Below are 21,282 nucleotides of genomic sequence, written 5' to 3' on the forward strand. Positions count from 1 at the left end.
AGCTCTATAATGATACAGACAGACCTGTAGAGAAGCTCTATAATGATACAGACAGACCTGTAGAGAAGCTCTATAATGATACAGATAGACATGTAGAGAAGCTCTATGATGATACAGATAGACCTGTAGAGAAGCTCTATAATGATACAGATAGACCTGTAGAGAAGCTCTATAATGATACAGATAGACCTGTAGAGAAGCTCTATAATGATACAGATAGACCTGTAGAGAAGCTCTATAATGATACAGATAGACCTGTAGAGAAGCTCTATAATGATACAGATAGACCTGTAGAGAAGCTCTATAATGATACAGATAGACCTGTAGAGAAGCTCTATAATGATACAGATAGACCTCTAGAGAAGCTCTATAATGATACAGATAGACATGTAGAGAAGCTCTATAATGATACAGACAGACCTGTAGAGAAGCTCTATGATGATACAGATAGACCTGTAGAGAAGCTATATGATGATACAGATAGACATGTAGAGAAGCTCTATAATGATACAGACAGACCTGTAGAGAAGCTCTATAATGATACAGACAGACCTGTAGAGAAGCTCTATAATGATACAGATAGACATGTAGAGAAGCTCTATAATGATACAGATAGACCTGTAGAGAAGCTCTATAATGATACAGATAGACCTGTAGAGAAGCTCTATAATGATACAGATAGACCTGTAGAGAAGCTCTATAATGATACAGATAGACCTGTAGAGAAGCTCTATAATGATACAGATAGACCTGTAGAGAAGCTCTATAATGATACAGATAGACATGTAGAGAAGCTCTATAATGATACAGACAGACCTGTAGAGAAGCTCTATGATGATACAGATAGACCTGTAGAGAAGCTATATGATGATACAGATAGACCTGTAGAGAAGCTCTATAATGATACAGACAGACCTGTAGAGAAGCTCTATAATGATACAGACAGACCTGTAGAGAAGCTCTATAATGATACAGATAGACATGTAGAGAAGCTCTATAATGATACAGATAGACCTGTAGAGAAGCTCTATAATGATACAGATAGAACTGTAGAGAAGCTCTATAATGATACAGATAGACCTGTAGAGAAGCTCTATAATGATACAGATAGACCTGTAGAGAAGCTCTATAATGATACAGACAGACCTGTAGAGAAGCTCTATAATGATACAGACAAACCTGTAGAGAAGCTCTATGATGATACAGACAGACCTGTAGAGAAGCTCTATGATGATACAGATAGACCTGTAGAGAAGCTCTATAATGATACAGATAGACATGTAGAGAAGCTCTATAATGATACAGACAGACCTGTAGAGAAGCTCTATAATGATACAGATAGACATGTAGAGAAGCTCTATAATGATACAGACAGACCTGTAGAGAAGCTCTATAATGATACAGATAGACCTCTAGAGAAGCTCTATAATGATACAGATAGACATGTAGAGAAGCTCTATAATGATACAGACAGACCTGTAGAGAAGCTCTATAATGATACAGATAGACCTGTAGAGAAGCTCTATAATGATACAGATAGACATGTAGAGAAGCTCTATAATGATACAGATAGACATGTAGAGAAGCTCTATAATGATACAGACAGACCTGTAGAGAAGCTCTATAATGATACAGATAGACCTGTAGAGAAGCTCTATAATGATACAGATAGACATGTAGAGAAGCTCTATAATGATACAGATAGACCTGTAAAGAATTAATTGGAAGAAGAACTTTCTAAGTCATTGCAAACAAAGCATGTTCATCTCCACTCAGTTCCTGGAAAGCCTTTGGAGCTGTAGGCTTTGGCAAGATATTTGATTGGCCTTTTAGCCCATCAGCTAGTGGTACATCTGCTGCTGGAGTTTACAAGGGAGCAATTGTTTTGGGCCGTGCAGGGAGGTGTGTGTGTGTGTGTGTGTGTGTGTGTGTGTGTGTGTGTGTGTGTGTGTGTGTGTGTGTGTGTGTGTGTGTGTAATAATGGTCCTCTTCCAGTGCTGAGTTTGCAGTGGGTATGTTCCCCTGCAGATATCAAAGGGTTCTTTATAATGATGAGTCACTGGTTCCACAGAGTCATGTTAATGAGGAAACCTCCACCTGCCGTACACCTCAGCAAGCATATTAAACACGTTTCATTAAGGTAAAGGTACTACTGAGCTAGCTAGCTGTTTTCAATACAACAGAAGCACACAAAGCACCATTTAGAAAGACATGCCACCCAGCTGAAAATCATATGGCTTGAATTAATCCACAACAAGGATCATTCTGTTTCACTGCTGCTGTGAAGATCAGGATATTAATAACAAGAGCTCTGGGTTACAGGCAAATGAATAGTCTGACAGCAGAGAGAGAAGGGGAGGGAAATGGAGAAGGGGATGGAAAGGGAGAAGGGGGAGGGAAAGGGGGAGGGAAAAGGGGGAGGGAAAGGGAGAGAGGGGGAGGGAAAGGGAGAGAGGGGGAGGGAAAGGGAGAGAGGGGGAGGGAAAGGGAGAGAGGAGGGAAAGGGAGAGGGAAAGGGAAAGGGAGAAGGGGGAGGGAAAGGGAGAGAGGGGGAGGGAAAGGGAGAGAGGGGGAGGGAAAGGGAGAGAGGGGGAGGGAAAGGGAGAAGAGGAGGGAAAGAGGGGGAGGGAAAGGGAGAGAGGGGGAGGGAAAGGGCGAGAGGGGGAGGGAAAGGGAGAAGAGGAGGGAAAGAGGGGGAGGGAAAGGGAGAAGAGGAGGGAAAGAGAAGGAGGGAAAGGGAGAGAGGGGGAGGGAAAGGGAGAGAGGGGGAGGGAAAGGGAGAAGAGGAGGGAAAGAGGGGGAGGGAAAGGGAGAGAGGGGGAGGGAAAGGGAGAGAGGGGGAGGGAAAGGGAGAAGGGGAGGGAAAGGGGGAGAGGGGAGGGAAAGGGAGAGAGGGGAGGGAAGGAGAGGGGGGAGGGAAAGGGAGAGAGGGGGAAGGAAAGGGAGAAGGGGAGGGAAAGGGGGAGAGAGGGGAGGGAAAGGGAGAGAGGGGAGGGAAAGGGAGAGAGGGGGAGGGAAAGGGAGAAGGGGAGGGAAAGAGGGGGAGGGAAAGGGAGAGAGGGGGAGGGAAAGGGAGAAGGGGGAGGGAAAGGGGAGAGAGGGGGAGGGAAAGGGAGAGAGGGGGAGGGAAAGGGAGAGAGGGGGAGGGAAAGGGAGAGAGGGGGAGGGAAAGGGAGAGAGGGGGAGGGAAAGGGAGAGAGGGGGAGGGAAAGGGAGAAGGGGAGGGAAAGAGGGGGAGGGAAAGGGAGAGAGGGGGAGGGAAAGGGAGAGAGGGGGAGGGAAAGGGAGAGAGGGGGAGGGAAAGGGAGAGAGGGGGAGGGAAACGGGGGGGGAGGAGGAGGGAATGGGGGAGAGGGGGAGGGAAAGGGAGAGAGGGGAGGGAAAGGGAGAAGGGGAGGGAAAAGGGAGGGAAAGGGAGAAGGGGAGGGAAAGAGGGGGAGGGAAAGGGAGAGAGGGGGAGGGAAAGGGAGAGAAGGGGGAGGGAAAGGGAGAGAGGGGGAGGGAAAGGGAGAGAGGGGGATGAAAAGGGAGAGAGGGGGAGGGAAAGGGAGAGAGGGGGAGGGAAAGGGAGAGAGGGGGGAGGGAAAGGGAGAAGGGGAGGGAAAGGGAGAGAGGGGGAGGGAAAGGGAGAGAGGGGGAGGGAAAGGGAGAAGGGGATGAAAAGGGAGAGAGGGGGAGGGAAAGGGAGAGAGGGGGGAGGGAAAGGGAGAGAGGGGAGGGAAAGGGAGAGAGGGGGAGGGAAAGGGAGAGAGGGGGAGGGAAAGGGGGAGAGGGGGAGGGAAAGGGAGAAGGGGGAGGGAAAGGGGGAGAGGGGGAGGGAAAGGGAGAGAGGGGGAGGGAAAGGGAGAGAGGGGAGGGAAAGGGAGAGAGGGGGAGGGAAAGGGAAGGGAGGGAGGGAGAGTGAGGGGGAGAGTGAGGGAGAGAGAGAGAGAGAGAGAGAGAGAGAGAGAGAGAGAAAAAGCAGATGCTCTTCAGAGAGCTGTATTGAACTTAACGTGACACTCAGGTTAGCTGTGACCACCAGTAGGACCATTGGCTGTGTCCACAAATGGCCATAGGGCTCTGGTCAAACGTAGTGCACTACATAGGGAATAGGGTGCCATTTGAATCACAGAATCTGACACAGACAACTAACTCAGTCACGGCACAACATACTAAAACACAGAGAATTCTGAACAAGTCAGTGGAGCTCTGTCAGTGGTATTTACTACGCACATAAACACAGACAGGAAACCTTCAAAACTGTCTCTTTTTTTGAAACCTCTTGCCAATTCACACAAGCTGAGAGATAAAAGCAAGAGATAGTATCACAACAGAGAAGAGTGGTTCTTTTCAACAGCAGCTAAATGGACACCCTGGTTTGTGTAACCTTGGAAAAGGCAGCCTGCTGTCATTTGAGCAAGATCACGCTACCGACATTACTCACAGGTCTACTTTCTCAACCTGCAGAGCTGCTCAAGTGTACGGCTGTGTCCCAAATGGTACCCTATTCCCTACATAATGCAATACTTTTAATGAGCCCAGGTCAAAAGTAGTGCACTAAATAGGGAATAATGTGCCATTTGGGACGCACCCTAAATAAGCGATCTAAATACATCCTCTCTGTTCCCTCTTCTAAGAGCCAGTCCCAAAATGGCACCCTATTCCCTTTACAGTGTGGTACTTTTGACTAGGCCCCATAGGGATCTGGTCAAAAGTAATGTAGTATATAGGCAATAGGGTGCCATTTTGGGAGCCACCCAGAGCCAAGCAGCGGCAGTCGTCCTAACTGCTGACATACAGCTGTGTTGACCTGTTGCTAGGAACAGGACCAAAACAAGCCTAGAATCACAAACAGCGAGGCTGCTGGGATTCCCAACTTCATCAGTCATTATGAAGTACAGGGAAGAAGGATGGGAAGACAACACTAGTGATGGCTGGGCTTCATGTTCAAATGCTTGATAATAGTTTGGATTGATAATAACTTGTGTAGTATATTAAGTCCGTAGCTGTTTTTCTAACTGGGTAAATAAAGTGACAGTGAGTAATTTGTCTTAATGTTTTAAATAGAAGGCTCTTAAACTAACCATTCATTTCCTTTCAGGGTAACCTCCCTTAACCCATATGTAAAGTATAAATACCTCTACCATACAATTATATATAGAACTTTAATAGGACTCTGTGGACTCACCGTTCTTGGTGTGTGAGGTGTGGGGTTGCTGGAGTTAAAGACTCACCCTTCTTGGTGTGAGCGGTGTGGGGTTGCTGGGGGAGCACAGGGCTGCAGGCCTGTCTCAGGGGTTTGTCGTAGGCCCCACACACCTGGGTGTCTGGGTACAGGGCGCAGGTAAAGTACACTGAGCTCTCATCTCTCACATCAGCCACGTGGCACAGCTCTTCCTCCTCACAGCCTGAAACACACAGAGAACACATGAAACACACAGAGGACACCTGAAACACACAGAGAACACCTGAAACACACAGAGGACACCTGAAACACACAGAGGACACCTGAAACACACAGAGGACACCTGAAACACACAGAGAACACCTGAAACACACAGAGGACACCTGACACACACAGAGGACACCTGAAACACACAGAGGACACCTGAAACACACAGAGAACACATGAAACACACAGAGGACACCTGAAACACACAGAGGACACCTAAAACACACAGAGGACACCTGAAACACACAGAGAACACATGAAACACACAGAGGACACCTGAAACACACAGAGGACACCTAAAACACACAGAGAACACATGAAACACACAGAGGACACCTGAAACACACAGAGGACACCTAAAACACACAGAGGACACCTGAAACACACAGAGGACACCTGAAACACACAGAGGACACCTGAAACACACAGAGGACACCTGAAACACACAGAGGACACCTGAAACACACAGAGGACACCTGAAACACACAGAGAACACATGAAACACACAGAGGACACCTGAAACACACAGAGGACACCTGAAACACACAGAGAACACATGAAACACACAGAGGACACCTGAAACACACAGAGAACACCTAAAACACACAGAGAACACCTGAAACACACAGAGGACACCTGAAACACACAGAGGACACCTGAAACACACAGAGGACACCTGAAACTCCCTAAGTTTGTTTTACTCACTGCTTTAACACACTCTGCCAACCCTGTCTGAATCCTGGCTTAGGAAAACCACCAAAAACCCTGAAATCTCCATCGCTAACTATAACATTTTCCGCCAAGATAGAACTGCCAAAGGAGGCGGTGTTGCAATCTACCGTAAAGATAGCCTGCAGAGTTCTGTATTACTGTCCAAGTCTGTACCCAAACAATTCTAGCTTCTACTTCTAAAAATGCACCTTTCCAGAAACAAGTCTCTCACTGTTGCCGCTTGCTATATACCACCCTCTGCCCCCAGCTGTGCCCTCGATGCCATATGTGAATTGATTGCCCCCCATCTATCTTCAGAGCTCGTGCTACTAGGTGACCTAAACTTGGACATGCTTAACACCCCGGCCATCCTACAATCTAAGCTTGATGCCCTCAATCTCGCACAAATTATCAATGAACCTACCAGGTACAACCCCAAATCTGTAAACACGGGCACCCTCATAGGTGTCATCTTAACTAACTCGCTCTCCAAATACACCTCTGCTGTTTTCAATCAAGATCTCAGCGATCACTGCCTCATTGCCTGCATCCGTAATGGGTCTGCGACCAAACGATGAGGGGTCATCACTGTCAAATGCTCTCTAAAACACTTCTGTTAGTAGGCCTTTCTAATCGACCTGGCCAGGGTATCCTGGAATGACATTGACCTCATCTCGTCAGTAGATGATGCCTGGCTATTCTTTAAAAGTGCCTTGCTCACCATCTTAACCTGTTTGGGATAGGGGGCAGTATTTTCACGGCCGGATAAAAAACGTACCTGATTTAATCTGGTTACTACTCTTGCCCAGAAACTAGAATATGCATATAATTTGTAGATTTGGAGAGAAAACACTCTTACATTTCTAAAACTGTTTGAATGGTGTCTGTGAGTATAACAGAACTCATATGGCAGGCAAAGACCTGAGAAGATTCCAGGCAGGAAGTGGCCTGTCTGACAATTTGTAGTCCTGCTGTTGCATCTCTATCAAAATTACAGCATCTGAGCTGTTACGTGACACTTTCTAAGGCTTCCATTGGCTCTCTAAAGCCTTTAGAAAGTGGAATGACATGTCTCCTGTCTCTGGGAAAAGTATAGGAGCAGAGTTTGTAAGTGGCCTGCCTGGGGACAGTGAGTCTGGAGATGCGCGTTCATGAGACCTCACCATTTTTTTCTTTCAGTCTTTGAATGAATACAACGTTGCCCGGTTGGAATATTATCGCTATTTGACGAGAAAAATAGCATAAAAATTGATTTTAAACAGCGTTTGACATGCTTCTAAGTACAGTAATGGAATATTTTGAATTTTTTTGTCACGAAATGCGCTCGCGCGTTACCCTTCGGATAGTGACCTGAACGCAAGAACAAAACGGAGGTATTTGGATATAACTATGGATTATTTGGAACCAAAACAACATTTGTTGTTGAAGTAGAAGTCCTGGGAGTGCATTCTGACGAAGAACAGCAAAGGTAATCCAATTTTTCTAATAGTAATTCTGAGTTTAGGCTGCCCCGACGTTGGCGGGTCTGAATAGCTAGCCTTGATGGCCGAGCTATGTACTCAGAATATTGCAAAATGTGCTTTCGCCGAAAAGCTATTTTAAAATCGGACATAGCGATTGCATAAAGGAGTTCTGTATCTATAATTCTTAAAATAATTGTTATGTATTTTGTCAACGTTTATCATGAGTAATTTAGTAAATTCACCGGAAGTTTTCGGTGGGTATGCTAGTTCTGAACATCACATGCCAATGTAAAAAGCTGGTTTTTGATATAAATATGAACTTGATTGAACAAAACATGCATGTATTGTATAACATAATGTCCTAGGAGTGTCATCTGATGAAGATCATCAAATGTTAGTGCTGCATTTAGCTGTGGTTTGGGTTTTTGTGACATATATGCTTGCTTTGAAAATGGCTGTGTGATTATTTGTGGCTATGTACTCTCCTGACATAATCTAATGTTTTGCTTTCGCTGTAAAGCCTTTTTGAAATCGGACAATGTGGTTAGATTAACGAGAGTCTTATCTTTAAAATGGTGTAAAATAGTTGATTGTTTGAGAAAATGTAATTGTGGTATTTTAGTTGGTTTGTATTTCGCGCCATGCGATGCCATTAGCTGTTGGCTAGGGGTTCCGCTGGCGGAACGGGGTTCCGCTAGCGGAACGTCTAGATGCAAGAGGTTAAATAAGCATGCCCCACTCAAAAAACTTAGAACTAGGAATAGATATAGTCCTTGGTTCACTCCAGACCTGTCTGCCTTTAACCAGCACAAAAACATCCTGTGGCGTTCTGCATTAGCATGGAATAGCCCCCGTGATATGCAACTTTTCAGGGAAGTTAGGAACAAATATACACAGGCAGTTAGGAAAGCTAAGGCTAGCTTTTTCAAACAGAAATTTGCATCCTGTAGTACTAACTCAAAAAACTGTGCAGCCGTATTCATCGACCTGGCCAAGGCTTTCGACTCTGTCAACCACCACATTCTTATTGGCAGACTCGACAGCCTTGGTTTCTCAAATGATTGCCTCGCTTGGTTTACCAACTACTTCACTGATAGAGTTCAGTGTGTCAAATCGGAGGGCCTGTTGTCCAGACCTCTGGCAGTCTCTATGGGTGTGCCAAAGGGTTCAATTCTCGGGCCGACTCTCTTCTCTCTATACATCAATGATGTTGCTCTTGCTGCAGGTGATTCTCTGATCCACCTCCACACAGACGACACCATTCTGTATACTTCTGGCCCCTCTTTGGACACTGTGTTAACTAACCTCCAGACGAGCTTCAATGCCATACAACTCTCCTTCCGTGACCTCCAACTACTCTTAAACGCAAGTAAAACTAAATGCATGCTATTCAATCGATCACTGCCCGCACCTGCTCGCCCGTCCAGCATCACTACTCTGGACGGTTCTGACTTAGAATATGTGGACAACTACAAAAACCTAGGTGTCTGGTTAGACTGTAAACTCTCCTTCCAGACTCACATTAAGCATCTCCAATCCAAAATTAAATCTAGAATCGGCTTCCTATATCGCAACAAAGCATCCTTCACTCATGCTGCCAAACATACCCTCGTAAAACTGACCATCCTACCGATCCTCGACTTCGGTGATGTCATCTATAAAATAGCCTCCAACACTCTACTCAACAAACTGGATGCAGTCTATCACAGTGCCATCCTTTTTGTCACCAAAGCCCCATACACTACCCACCATTGCGACTTGTACGCTCTCGTTGGTTGGCCCTCGCTTCATACTCGTCGCCAAACCCACTGGCTACAGGTTATCTACAAGTCTCTGCTAGGTAAAGCCCTGCCTTATCTCAGCTCACTGGTCACCATAGCAGCACCCACCTGTAGCACGCGCTCCAGCAGGTATATCTCACTGGTCACCCCCAAAGCCAATTCCTCCTTTGGTCGTCTTTCCTACAGTTCTCTGCTGCCAATGACTGGAACGAACTGCAAAAATCTCTAAAGCTGGAGACTCATATCTCCCTCACTAGCTTTAAGCACCAGCTGTCAGAGCAGCTCACAGATCACTGCAGCTGTACATAGCCCATCTGTAAACAGCCCATCTATCTACCTACCTCATCCTCATACTGTATTTATTTATTTATCTTGCTCCTTTGCACCCCAGTATCTCTACTTGCACATTCATCTTCTGCACATCTACCATTCCAGTGTTTAATTGCTATATTGTAATTACTTCGCCACCATGGCCTATTTATTGCCTTAACTGACCTCATTTGCACTCACTGTATATAGACTTTTTGTTTTCTTTTGTTCTACTGTATTATTTACTGTATGTTTTGTTTATTCCATGTGTAACTCTGTGTTGTTGTATGTGTCGAATTGCTATGCTTTATCTTGGCCAGGTCGCTGTTGCAAATGAGAACTTGTTCTCAACTAGCCTACCTGGTTAAATAAACGTGAAATAAAAAAATAAAATAAAAAACACACATTATACGAGTGCTAAAGATGAAGGCCATGTGATAGTAGTGAGAAACAACTGAAATATTCAGTGTATGAGATTGAAGGTGAATAGCTTTTGGAAAAGGCAAGACATGAAGCTGATATATCCTACGTTTCAGACACCACAGCTGAGCCTCCTGTGCAGAGAACTGATGTTTGAAGATCCAGTATTGCAGACTGGGGATGTCCTGTTCAGTGTCCAAAACAACAGCACTGCTGTCCAGGGCCACAAACGTCTCCTTCACTGCAGCTATGTGACGTGACAGAATGAGGTACAGCGTAAGAAACAGTTGGTTTAGGTTTTGGTCCGTAGTAATAGGAGAATTAAGAAGGCTAAACTAACCCGACAGAACAACTCCGGGGGCTTGTTGTGGGAGGACACTGCTACAGGCTGGGGAGGTCTTGGGACGAGTGGTCATGTCAGACTCTGAAAGATGGATCATTTTAGCATGTGAGAAAGATAAGTCAAGACAACCCAGTAATGTTTATTCAGAAGTACATTGTTTTATACATCTGCATAAGGAATTAAATGTACAATACCTTTCCAGAGGTAAATGCCTTGGAACCCAATAATGGTGGCCTGGTAGTCAGTTTTGTTCTTGCTTGATGTTGGCAGAGCTGTATCCGCTGTGAGAGAAATATACTGACCATCACTTCATAACCACTAAGTTACAGAGTAACACTTCATAACCACTTAGTTACAGAGTAACACTTCATAACCACTTAGTTACAGAGTAACACTTCATAACCACTTAGTTAGAGTATAGTAACACTTCATAACCACATAGCTACAGAGTAACACTTCATAACCACTAAGTTACAGAGTAGAGTAACACTTCATAACCACTAAGTTACAGAGTAGAGTAACACTTCATAACCACTTAGTTACAGAGTAGAGCAACACTTCATAACCACTTAGTTACAGAGTAACACTTCACAACCACATAGTAACAGAGTACAGTACCACTTCATAACCACTAAGTTACAGAGTAGAGTAACACTGCATAACCACTTAGTTACTGTGTGAAGTACCACTTCATAACCACTAAGTTACAGGGTAGAGTAACACTTCATAACCACTTAGTTACTGTGTGAAGTACCACTTCATAACCACATAGTAACAGAGTAGAGTACCACTTCATAACCACTTAGTTACAGAGTAGAGTAACACTTCATAACCACATAGTAACAGAGTAGAGTAACACTTCATAACCACTAAGTTACAGAGTAGAGTAACACTTCATAACCACTTAGTTACTGTGTGAAGTACCACTTCATAACCACTAAGTTACAGAGTAGAATAACACTTCATAACCACTTAGTTACAGAGTAACACTTCATAACCACTTAGTTACTGTGTGAAGTACCACTTCATAACCACTTAGTTACAGAGTAGAGTACCACTTCATAACCACTTAGTTACAGAGTAGAGTAACACTTCATAACCACTAAGTTACAGAGTAGAGTAACACTTCATAACCACTTAGTTACTGTGTGAAGTACCACTTCATAACCACTTAGTAACAGAGTAGAGTAACACTTCATAACCACTTAGTTACAGAGTAGAGTAACACTTCATAACCACTAAGTTACAGAGTAGAGTAACACTTCATAACCACTAAGTTACAGAGTAACACTTCATAACCACTTAGTTACTGTGTGAAGTACCAGTTCATAACCACTTAGTTACAGAGTAGAGTAACACTTCATAACCACTTAGTTACAGAGTAGAGTAACACTTCATAACCACTTAGTTACTGTGTGAAGTACCACTTCATAACCACTTAGTTACAGAGTAGGGAGTACCACTTCATAACCACTTAGTTACTGTGTGAAGTACCACTTCATAACCACTTAGTTACTGTGTGAAGTACCACTTTATAACCACTTAGTTACTGTGTGAAGTACCACTTCATAACCACTTAGTTACAGAGTAACACTTCATAACCACTTAGTTACTGTGTGAAGTACCACTTCATAACCACTAAGTTACAGAGTAGAGTAACACTTCATAACCACTTAGTTACTGTGTGAAGTACCACTTCATAACCACTTAGTTACAGAGTAACACTTCATAACCACTAAGTTACAGAGTAGAGTACCACTTCATAACCACTTAGTTACAGAGTAGAGTACCACTTCATAACCACTTAGTTACAGAGTAGAGTAACACTTCATAACCACTTAGTTACAGAGTAGAGTAACACTTCATAACCACTAAGTTACAGAGTAGAGTAACACTTCATAACCACTTAGTTACTGTTTGAAGTACCACTTCATAACCACTTAGTTACAGAGTAGAGTAACACTTCATAACCACTTAGTTACTGTGTGAAGTACCACTTCATAATCACTTAGTTACAGAGTACCACTTCATAACCACTTAGTTACAGAGTAACACTTCATAACCACTAAGTTACTGTGTGAAGTACCACTTCATAACCACTAAGTTACTGTGTGAAGTACCACTTCATAACCACTTAGTTACTGTGTGAAGTACCACTTCATAATCACTTAGTTACAGAGTACCACTTCATAACCACTTAGTTACAGAGTAACACTTCATAACCACTAAGTTACAGAGTAGAGTAACACTTCATAACCACTTAGTTACAGAGTAGAGTAACACTTCATAACCACTTAGTTACAGAGTAGGGAGTACCACTTCATAACCACTTAGTTACTGTGTGAAGTACCACTTCATAACCACTTAGTTACAGAGTAACACTTCATAACCACTAAGTTACAGAGTAGAGTAACACTTCATAACCACTTAGTTACAGTGTAGAGTACCACTTCATAACCACTTAGTTACAGAGTAGGGAGTACCACTTCATAACCACTTAGTTACTGTGTGAAGTACCACTATAACCACTTAGTTACAGAGTAACACTTCATAACCACTAAGTTACAGAGTAGAGTAACACTTCATAACCACTTAGTTACTGTGTGAAGTACCACTTCATAACCACTAAGTTACAGAGTAGAGTAACACTTCATAACCACTTAGTTACTGTGTGAAGTACCACTTCATAACCACTAAGTTACAGAGTAGAGTAACACTTCATAACCACTTAGTTACTGTGTGAAGTACCACTTCATAACCACTTAGTTACAGAGTAACACTTCATAACCACTAAGTTACAGAGTAGAGTACCACTTCATAACCACTTAGTTACAGAGTAGAGTACCACTTCATAACCACTTAGTTACAGAGTAGAGTAACACTTCATAACCACTTAGTTACAGAGTAGAGTAACACTTCATAACCACTAAGTTACAGAGTAGAGTACCACTTCATAACCACTTAGTTACAGAGTAGAGTAACACTTCATAACCACATAGTAACAGAGTAGAGTAACACTTCATAACCACTAAGTTACAGAGTAGAGTAACACTTCATAACCACTTAGTTACTGTGTGAAGTACCACTTCATAACCACTAAGTTACAGAGTAGAATAACACTTCATAACCACTTAGTTACAGAGTAACACTTCATAACCACTTAGTTACTGTGTGAAGTACCACTTCATAACCACTTAGTTACAGAGTAGAGTACCACTTCATAACCACTTAGTTACAGAGTAGAGTAACACTTCATAACCACTAAGTTACAGAGTAGAGTAACACTTCATAACCACTTAGTTACTGTGTGAAGTACCACTTCATAACCACTTAGTAACAGAGTAGAGTAACACTTCATAACCACTTAGTTACTGTGTGAAGTACCACTTCATAACCACTTAGTAACAGAGTAGAGTAACACTTCATAACCACTTAGTTACAGAGTAGAGTAACACTTCATAACCACTAAGTTACAGAGTAGAGTAACACTTCATAACCACTAAGTTACAGAGTAACACTTCATAACCACTTAGTTACTGTGTGAAGTACCAGTTCATAACCACTTAGTTACAGAGTAGAGTAACACTTCATAACCACTTAGTTACAGAGTAGAGTAACACTTCATAACCACTTAGTTACTGTGTGAAGTACCACTTCATAACCACTTAGTTACAGAGTAGGGAGTACCACTTCATAACCACTTAGTTACTGTGTGAAGTACCACTTCATAACCACTTAGTTACTGTGTGAAGTACCACTTTATAACCACTTAGTTACTGTGTGAAGTACCACTTCATAACCACTTAGTTACAGAGTAAGACTTCATAACCACTTAGTTACTGTGTGAAGTACCACTTCATAACCACTAAGTTACAGAGTAGAGTAACACTTCATAACCACTTAGTTACTGTGTGAAGTACCACTTCATAACCACTTAGTTACAGAGTAACACTTCATAACCACTAAGTTACAGAGTAGAGTACCACTTCATAACCACTTAGTTACAGAGTAGAGTACCACTTCATAACCACTTAGTTACAGAGTAGAGTAACACTTCATAACCACTTAGTTACAGAGTAGAGTAACACTTCATAACCACTAAGTTACAGAGTAGAGTAACACTTCATAACCACTTAGTTACTGTTTGAAGTACCACTTCATAACCACTTAGTTACAGAGTAGAGTAACACTTCATAACCACTTAGTTACTGTGTGAAGTACCACTTCATAATCACTTAGTTACAGAGTACCACTTCATAACCACTTAGTTACAGAGTAACACTTCATAACCACTAAGTTACTGTGTGAAGTACCACTTCATAACCACTAAGTTACTGTGTGAAGTACCACTTCATAAATATAATCACTTAGTTACAGAGTACCACTTCATAACCACTTAGTTACAGAGTAACACTTCATAACCACTAAGTTACAGAGTAGAGTAACACTTCATAACCACTTAGTTACAGAGTAGAGTAACACTTCATAACCACTTAGTTACAGAGTAGAGTAACACTTCATAACCACTTAGTTACTGTGTGAAGTACCACTTCATAACCACTAAGTTACAGAGTAGAATAACACTTCATAACCACTTAGTTACAGAGTAACACTTCATAACCACTTAGTTACAGTGTAGAGTACCACTTCATAACCACTTAGTTACAGAGTAGAGTACCACTTCATAACCACTTAGTTACAGAGTAGAGTAACACTTCATAACCACTAAGTTACAGAGTAGAGTAACACTTCATAACCACTTAGTTACTGTGTGAAGTACCACTTCATAACCACTTAGTAACAGAGTAGAGTAACACTTCATAACCACTTAGTTACAGAGTAGAGTAACACTTCATAACCACTAAGTTACAGAGTAGAGTAACACTTCATAACCACTAAGTTACAGAGTAACACTTCATAACCACTTAGTTACTGTGTGAAGTACCAGTTCATAACCACTTAGTTACAGAGTAGAGTAACACTTCATAACCACTTAGTTACAGAGTAGAGTAACACTTCATAACCACTTAGTTACTGTGTGAAGTACCACTTCATAACCACTTAGTTACAGAGTAGGGAGTACCACTTCATAACCACTTAGTTACTGTGTGAAGTACCACTTCATAACCACTTAGTTACTGTGTGAAGTACCACTTTATAACCACTTAGTTACTGTGTGAAGTACCACTTCATAACCACTTAGTTACAGAGTAACACTTCATAACCACTTAGTTACTGTGTGAAGTACCACTTCATAACCACTAAGTTACAGAGTAGAGTAACACTTCATAACCACTTAGTTACTGTGTGAAGTACCACTTCATAACCACTTAGTTACAGAGTAACACTTCATAACCACTAAGTTACAGAGTAGAGTACCACTTCATAACCACTTAGTTACAGAGTAGAGTACCACTTCATAACCACTTAGTTACAGAGTAGAGTAACACTTCATAACCACTTAGTTACAGAGTAGAGTAACACTTCATAACCACTAAGTTACAGAGTAGAGTAACACTTCATAACCACTTAGTTACTGTTTGAAGTACCACTTCATAACCACTTAGTTACAGAGTAGAGTAACACTTCATAACCACTTAGTTACTGTGTGAAGTACCACTTCATAATCACTTAGTTACAGAGTACCACTTCATAACCACTTAGTTACAGAGTAGGTACACTTCATAACCACTAAGTTACAGTGTGAAGTAACACTTCATAACCACTAAGTTACAGTGTGAAGTACCACTTCATAACCACTTAGTTACAGTGTGAAGTAACACTTCATAATCACTTAGTTACAGTTAGTACCACTTCATAACCACTTAGTAACAGAGTAACACTTCATAACCACTAAGTTACAGAGTAGAGTAACACTTCATAACCACTTAGTTACAGAGTAGAGTAACACTTCATAACCACTAAGTTACAGGTAGAGTAACACTTCATAACCACTTAGTTACTGTGTGAAGTACCACTTCATAACCACTAAGTTACAGAGTAGAGTAACACTTCATAACCACTTAGTTACAGAGTAGAGTAACACTTCATAACCACTTAGTTACTGTGTGAAGTACCACTTCATAACCACTTAGTTACAGAGTAGGGAGTACCACTTCATAACCACTTAGTTACTGAGTAGAGTAACACTTCATAACCACTAAGTTACAGAGTAGAGTAACACTTCATAACCACTTAGTTACTGTGTGAAGTACCACTTCATAACCACTTAGTAACAGAGTAGAGTAACACTTCATAACCACTTAGTTACAGAGTAGAGTAACACTTCATAACCACTAAGTTACAGAGTAGAGTAACACTTCATAACCACTAAGTTACAGAGTAACACTTCATAACCACTTAGTTACTGTGTGAAGTACCAGTTCATAACCACTTAGTTACAGAGTAGAGTAACACTTCATAACCACTTAGTTACAGAGTAGAGTAACACTTCATAACCACTTAGTTACAGTGTGAAGTACCACTTCATAACCACTTAGTTACAGAGTAGGGAGTAACACTTCATAACCACTTAGTTACAGTGTGAAGTACCACTTCATAACCACTTAGTTACTGTGTGAAGTACCACTTTATAACCACTTAGTTACTGTGTGAAGTACCACTTCATAACCACTTAGTTACAGAGAGTAACACTTCATAACCACTTAGTTACTGTGTGAAGTACCACTTCATAACCACTAAGTTACAGAGTAGAGTAACACTTCATAACCACTTAGTTACTGTGTGAAGTACCACTTCATAACCACTTAGTTACAGAGTAACACTTCATAACCACTAAGTTACAGAGTAGAGTACCACTTCATAACCACTTAGTTACAGAGTAGAGTACCACTTCATAACCACTTAGTTACAGAGTAGAGTAACACTTCATAACCACTTAGTTACAGAGTAGAGTAACACTTCATAACCACTAAGTTACAGAGTAGAGTAACACTTCATAACCACTTAGTTACTGTGTGAAGTACCACTTCATAACCACTTAGTTACAGAGTAGAGTAACACTTCATAACCACTTAGTTACTGTGTGAAGTACCACTTCATAATCACTTAGTTACAGAGTACCACTTCATAACCACTTAGTTACAGAGTAACACTTCATAACCACTAAGTTACTGTGTGAAGTAACACTTCATAACCACTAAGTTACTGTGTGAAGTACCACTTCATAACCACTTAGTTACTGTGTGAAGTACCACTTCATAACCACTTAGTTACAGAGTACCACTTCATAACCACTTAGTTACAGAGTAACACTTCATAACCACTAAGTTACAGAGTAGAGTAACACTTCATAACCACTTAGTTACAGAGTAGAGTAACACTTCATAACCACTTAGTTACAGAGTAGAGTAACACTTCATAACCACTTAGTTACTGTGTGAAGTACCAGTTCATAACCACTTAGTTACAGAGTAACACTTCATAACCACTAAGTTACAGAGTAGAGTAACACTTCATAACCACTTAGTTACAGTGTAGAGTACCACTTCATAACCACTTAGTTACAGAGTAGGGAGTACCACTTCATAACCACTTAGTTACAGTGTGAAGTACCACTTCATAACCACTTAGTTACGAGTAACTCATAACCACTAAGTTACAGGTAGAGTAACACTTCATAACCACTTAGTTACTGTGTGAAGTACCACTTCATAACCACTTAGTTACAGAGTAGAGTAACACTTCATAACCACTTAGTTACTGTGTGAAGTACCACTTCATAACCACTAAGTTACAGAGTAGAGTAACACTTCATAACCACTTAGTTACTGTGTGAAGTACCACTTCATAACCACTTAGTTACAGAGTAACACTTCATAACCACTAAGTTACAGAGTAGAGTACCACTTCATAACCACTTAGTTACAGAGTAGAGTACCACTTCATAACCACTTAGTTACAGAGTAGAGTAACACTTCATAACCACTTAGTTACAGAGTAGAGTAACACTTCATAACCACTAAGTTACAGAGTAGAGTAACACTTCATAACCACTTAGTTACTGTTTGAAGTACCACTTCATAACCACTTAGTTACAGAGTAGAGTAACACTTCATAACCACTTAGTTACTGTGTGAAGTACCACTTCATAATCACTTAGTTACAGAGTACCACTTCATAACCACTTAGTTACAGAGTAACACTTCATAACCACTTAGTTACAGAGTAACACTTCATAACCACTAAGTTACTGTGTGAAGTACCACTTCATAACCACTAAGTTACTGTGTGAAGTACCACTTCATAACCACTTAGTTACTGTGTGAAGTACCACTTCATAATCACTTAGTTACAGAGTACCACTTCATAACCACTTAGTTACAGAGTAACACTTCATAACCACTAAGTTACAGAGTAGAGTAACACTTCATAACCACTTAGTTACAGAGAGAGTAACACTTCATAACCACTTAGTTACAGAGTAAGTACCACTTCATAACCACTTAGTTACAGTGTGAAGTACCACTTCATAACCACTTAGTTACGAGAGTAACACTTCATAACCACTAAGTTACAGAGTAGAGTAACACTTCATAACCACTTAGTTACAGAGTAGAGTAACACTTCATAACCACTTAGTTACAGAGTAGGGAGTACCACTTCATAACCACTTAGTTACAGTGTGAAGTACCACTTCATAACCACTTAGTTACAGAGAGTAACACTTCATAACCACTAAGTTACAGAGTAGAGTAACACTTCATAACCACTTAGTTACTGTGTGAAGTACCACTTCATAACCACTAAGTTACAGAGTAGAGTAACACTTCATAACCACTTAGTTACTGTGTGAAGTACCACTTCATAACCACTAAGTTACAGAGTAACACTTCATAACCACTTAGTTACTGTGTGAAGTACCACTTCATAACCACTAAGTTACAGGTAGAGTAACACTTCATAACCACTTAGTTACTGTGTGAAGTACCACTTCATAACCACTAAGTTACAGAGTAGAGTAACACTTCATAACCACTTAGTTACTGTGTGAAGTACCACTTCATAACCACTTAGTTACAGAGTAACACTTCATAACCACTAAGTTACAGAGTAGAGTACCACTTCATAACCACTTAGTTACAGAGTAGAGTACCACTTCATAACCACTTAGTTACAGAGTAGAGTAACACTTCATAACCACTTAGTTACAGAGTAGAGTAACACTTCATAACCACTAAGTTACAGAGTAGAGTAACACTTCATAACCACTTAGTTACTGTTTGAAGTACCACTTCATAACCACTTAGTTACAGAGTAGAGTAACACTTCATAACCACTTAGTTACTGTGTGAAGTACCACTTCATAATCACTTAGTTACAGAGTACACACTTCATAACCACTTAGTTACAGAGTAACACTTCATAACCACTAAGTTACTGTGTGAAGTACCACTTCATAACCACTAAGTTACTGTGTGAAGTACCACTTCATAACCACTTAGTTACTGTGTGAAGTACCACTTCATAACCACTTAGTTACAGAGTAACACTTCATAACCACTTAGTTACAGAGTAACACTTCATAACCACTAAGTTACAGAGTAGAGTAACACTTCATAACCACTTAGTTACAGAGTAGAGTAACACTTCATAACCACTTAGTTACAGAGTAGAGTAACACTTCATAACCACTTAGTTATAGAGTAGAGTAACACTTCATAACCACTTAGTTACAGAGTAACACTTCATAACCACTTAGTTACAGAGTAACACTTCATAACCACTTAGTTACAGAGTAGAGTAACACTTCATAACCACATAGTTACAGAGTAGAGTACCACTTCATAACCACTTAGTTACAGAGTAGAGAAACACTTCATAACCACTAAGTTACAGAGTAGAGTACCACTTCATAACCACTTAGTTACAGAGTAGAGTAACACTTCATAACCACATAGTAACAGAGTAGAGTACCACTTCATAACCACTTAGTTACAGAGTAGAGTAACACTTCATAACCACTTAGTTACAGAGTAGAGTAACACTTCATAACCACTAAGTTACAGAGTAGAGTAACACTTCATAACCACTTAGTTACTGTTTGAAGTACCACTTCATAACCACTTAGTTACAGAGTAGAGTAACACTTCATAACCACTTAGTTACTGTGTGAAGTACCACTTCATAATCACTTAGTTACAGAGTACCACTTCATAACCACTTGGTTACAGAGTAACACTTCATAACCACTAAGTTACTGTGTGAAGTACCACTTCATAACCACTAAGTTACTGTGTGAAGTACCACTTCATAACCACTTAGTTACTGTGTGAAGTACCACTTCATAATCACTTAGTTACAGAGTACCACTTCATAACCACTTAGTTACAGAGTAACACTTCATAACCACTAAGTTACAGAGTAGAGTAACACTTCATAACCACTTAGTTACAGAGTAGAGTAACACTTCATAACCACTTAGTTACAGAGTAGGGAGTACCACTTCATAACCACTTAGTTACTGTGTGAAGTACCACTTCATAACCACTTAGTTACAGAGTAACACTTCATAACCACTAAGTTACAGAGTAGAGTAACACTTCATAACCACTTAGTTACAGTGTAGAGTACCACTTCATAACCACTAAGTTACAGAGTAGGGAGTAACACTTCATAACCACTTAGTTACTGTGTGAAGTACCACTTCATAACCACTTAGTTACAGAGTAACACTTCATAACCACTAAGTTACAGAGTAGAGTAACACTTCATAACCACTTAGTTACTGTGTGAAGTACCACTTCATAACCACTAAGTTACAGAGTAGAGTAACACTTCATAACCACTTAGTTACTGTGT

General features: G+C 41.1%; 1 protein-coding gene across 1 annotated transcript in view; it reads right to left on the minus strand.

Annotated features, from left to right (window-relative positions):
* The window catches only part of LOC106596178 (thyroglobulin-like), a 95,990-nt gene that overhangs the window by 40,321 nt on the left and 34,387 nt on the right, over positions 1–21,282 (minus strand). Inside the window, 4 exon segments of the mRNA XM_045717770.1 lie at positions 5,217–5,390; positions 10,228–10,365; positions 10,459–10,542; positions 10,656–10,742. Coding sequence (XP_045573726.1) covers positions 5,217–5,390; positions 10,228–10,365; positions 10,459–10,542; positions 10,656–10,742 — 483 coding nt within the window.

This window comes from Salmo salar, chromosome ssa05, assembly GCF_905237065.1.
Source record: "Salmo salar chromosome ssa05, Ssal_v3.1, whole genome shotgun sequence".
Classification (NCBI taxonomy): Eukaryota; Metazoa; Chordata; class Actinopteri; order Salmoniformes; family Salmonidae; genus Salmo; species Salmo salar.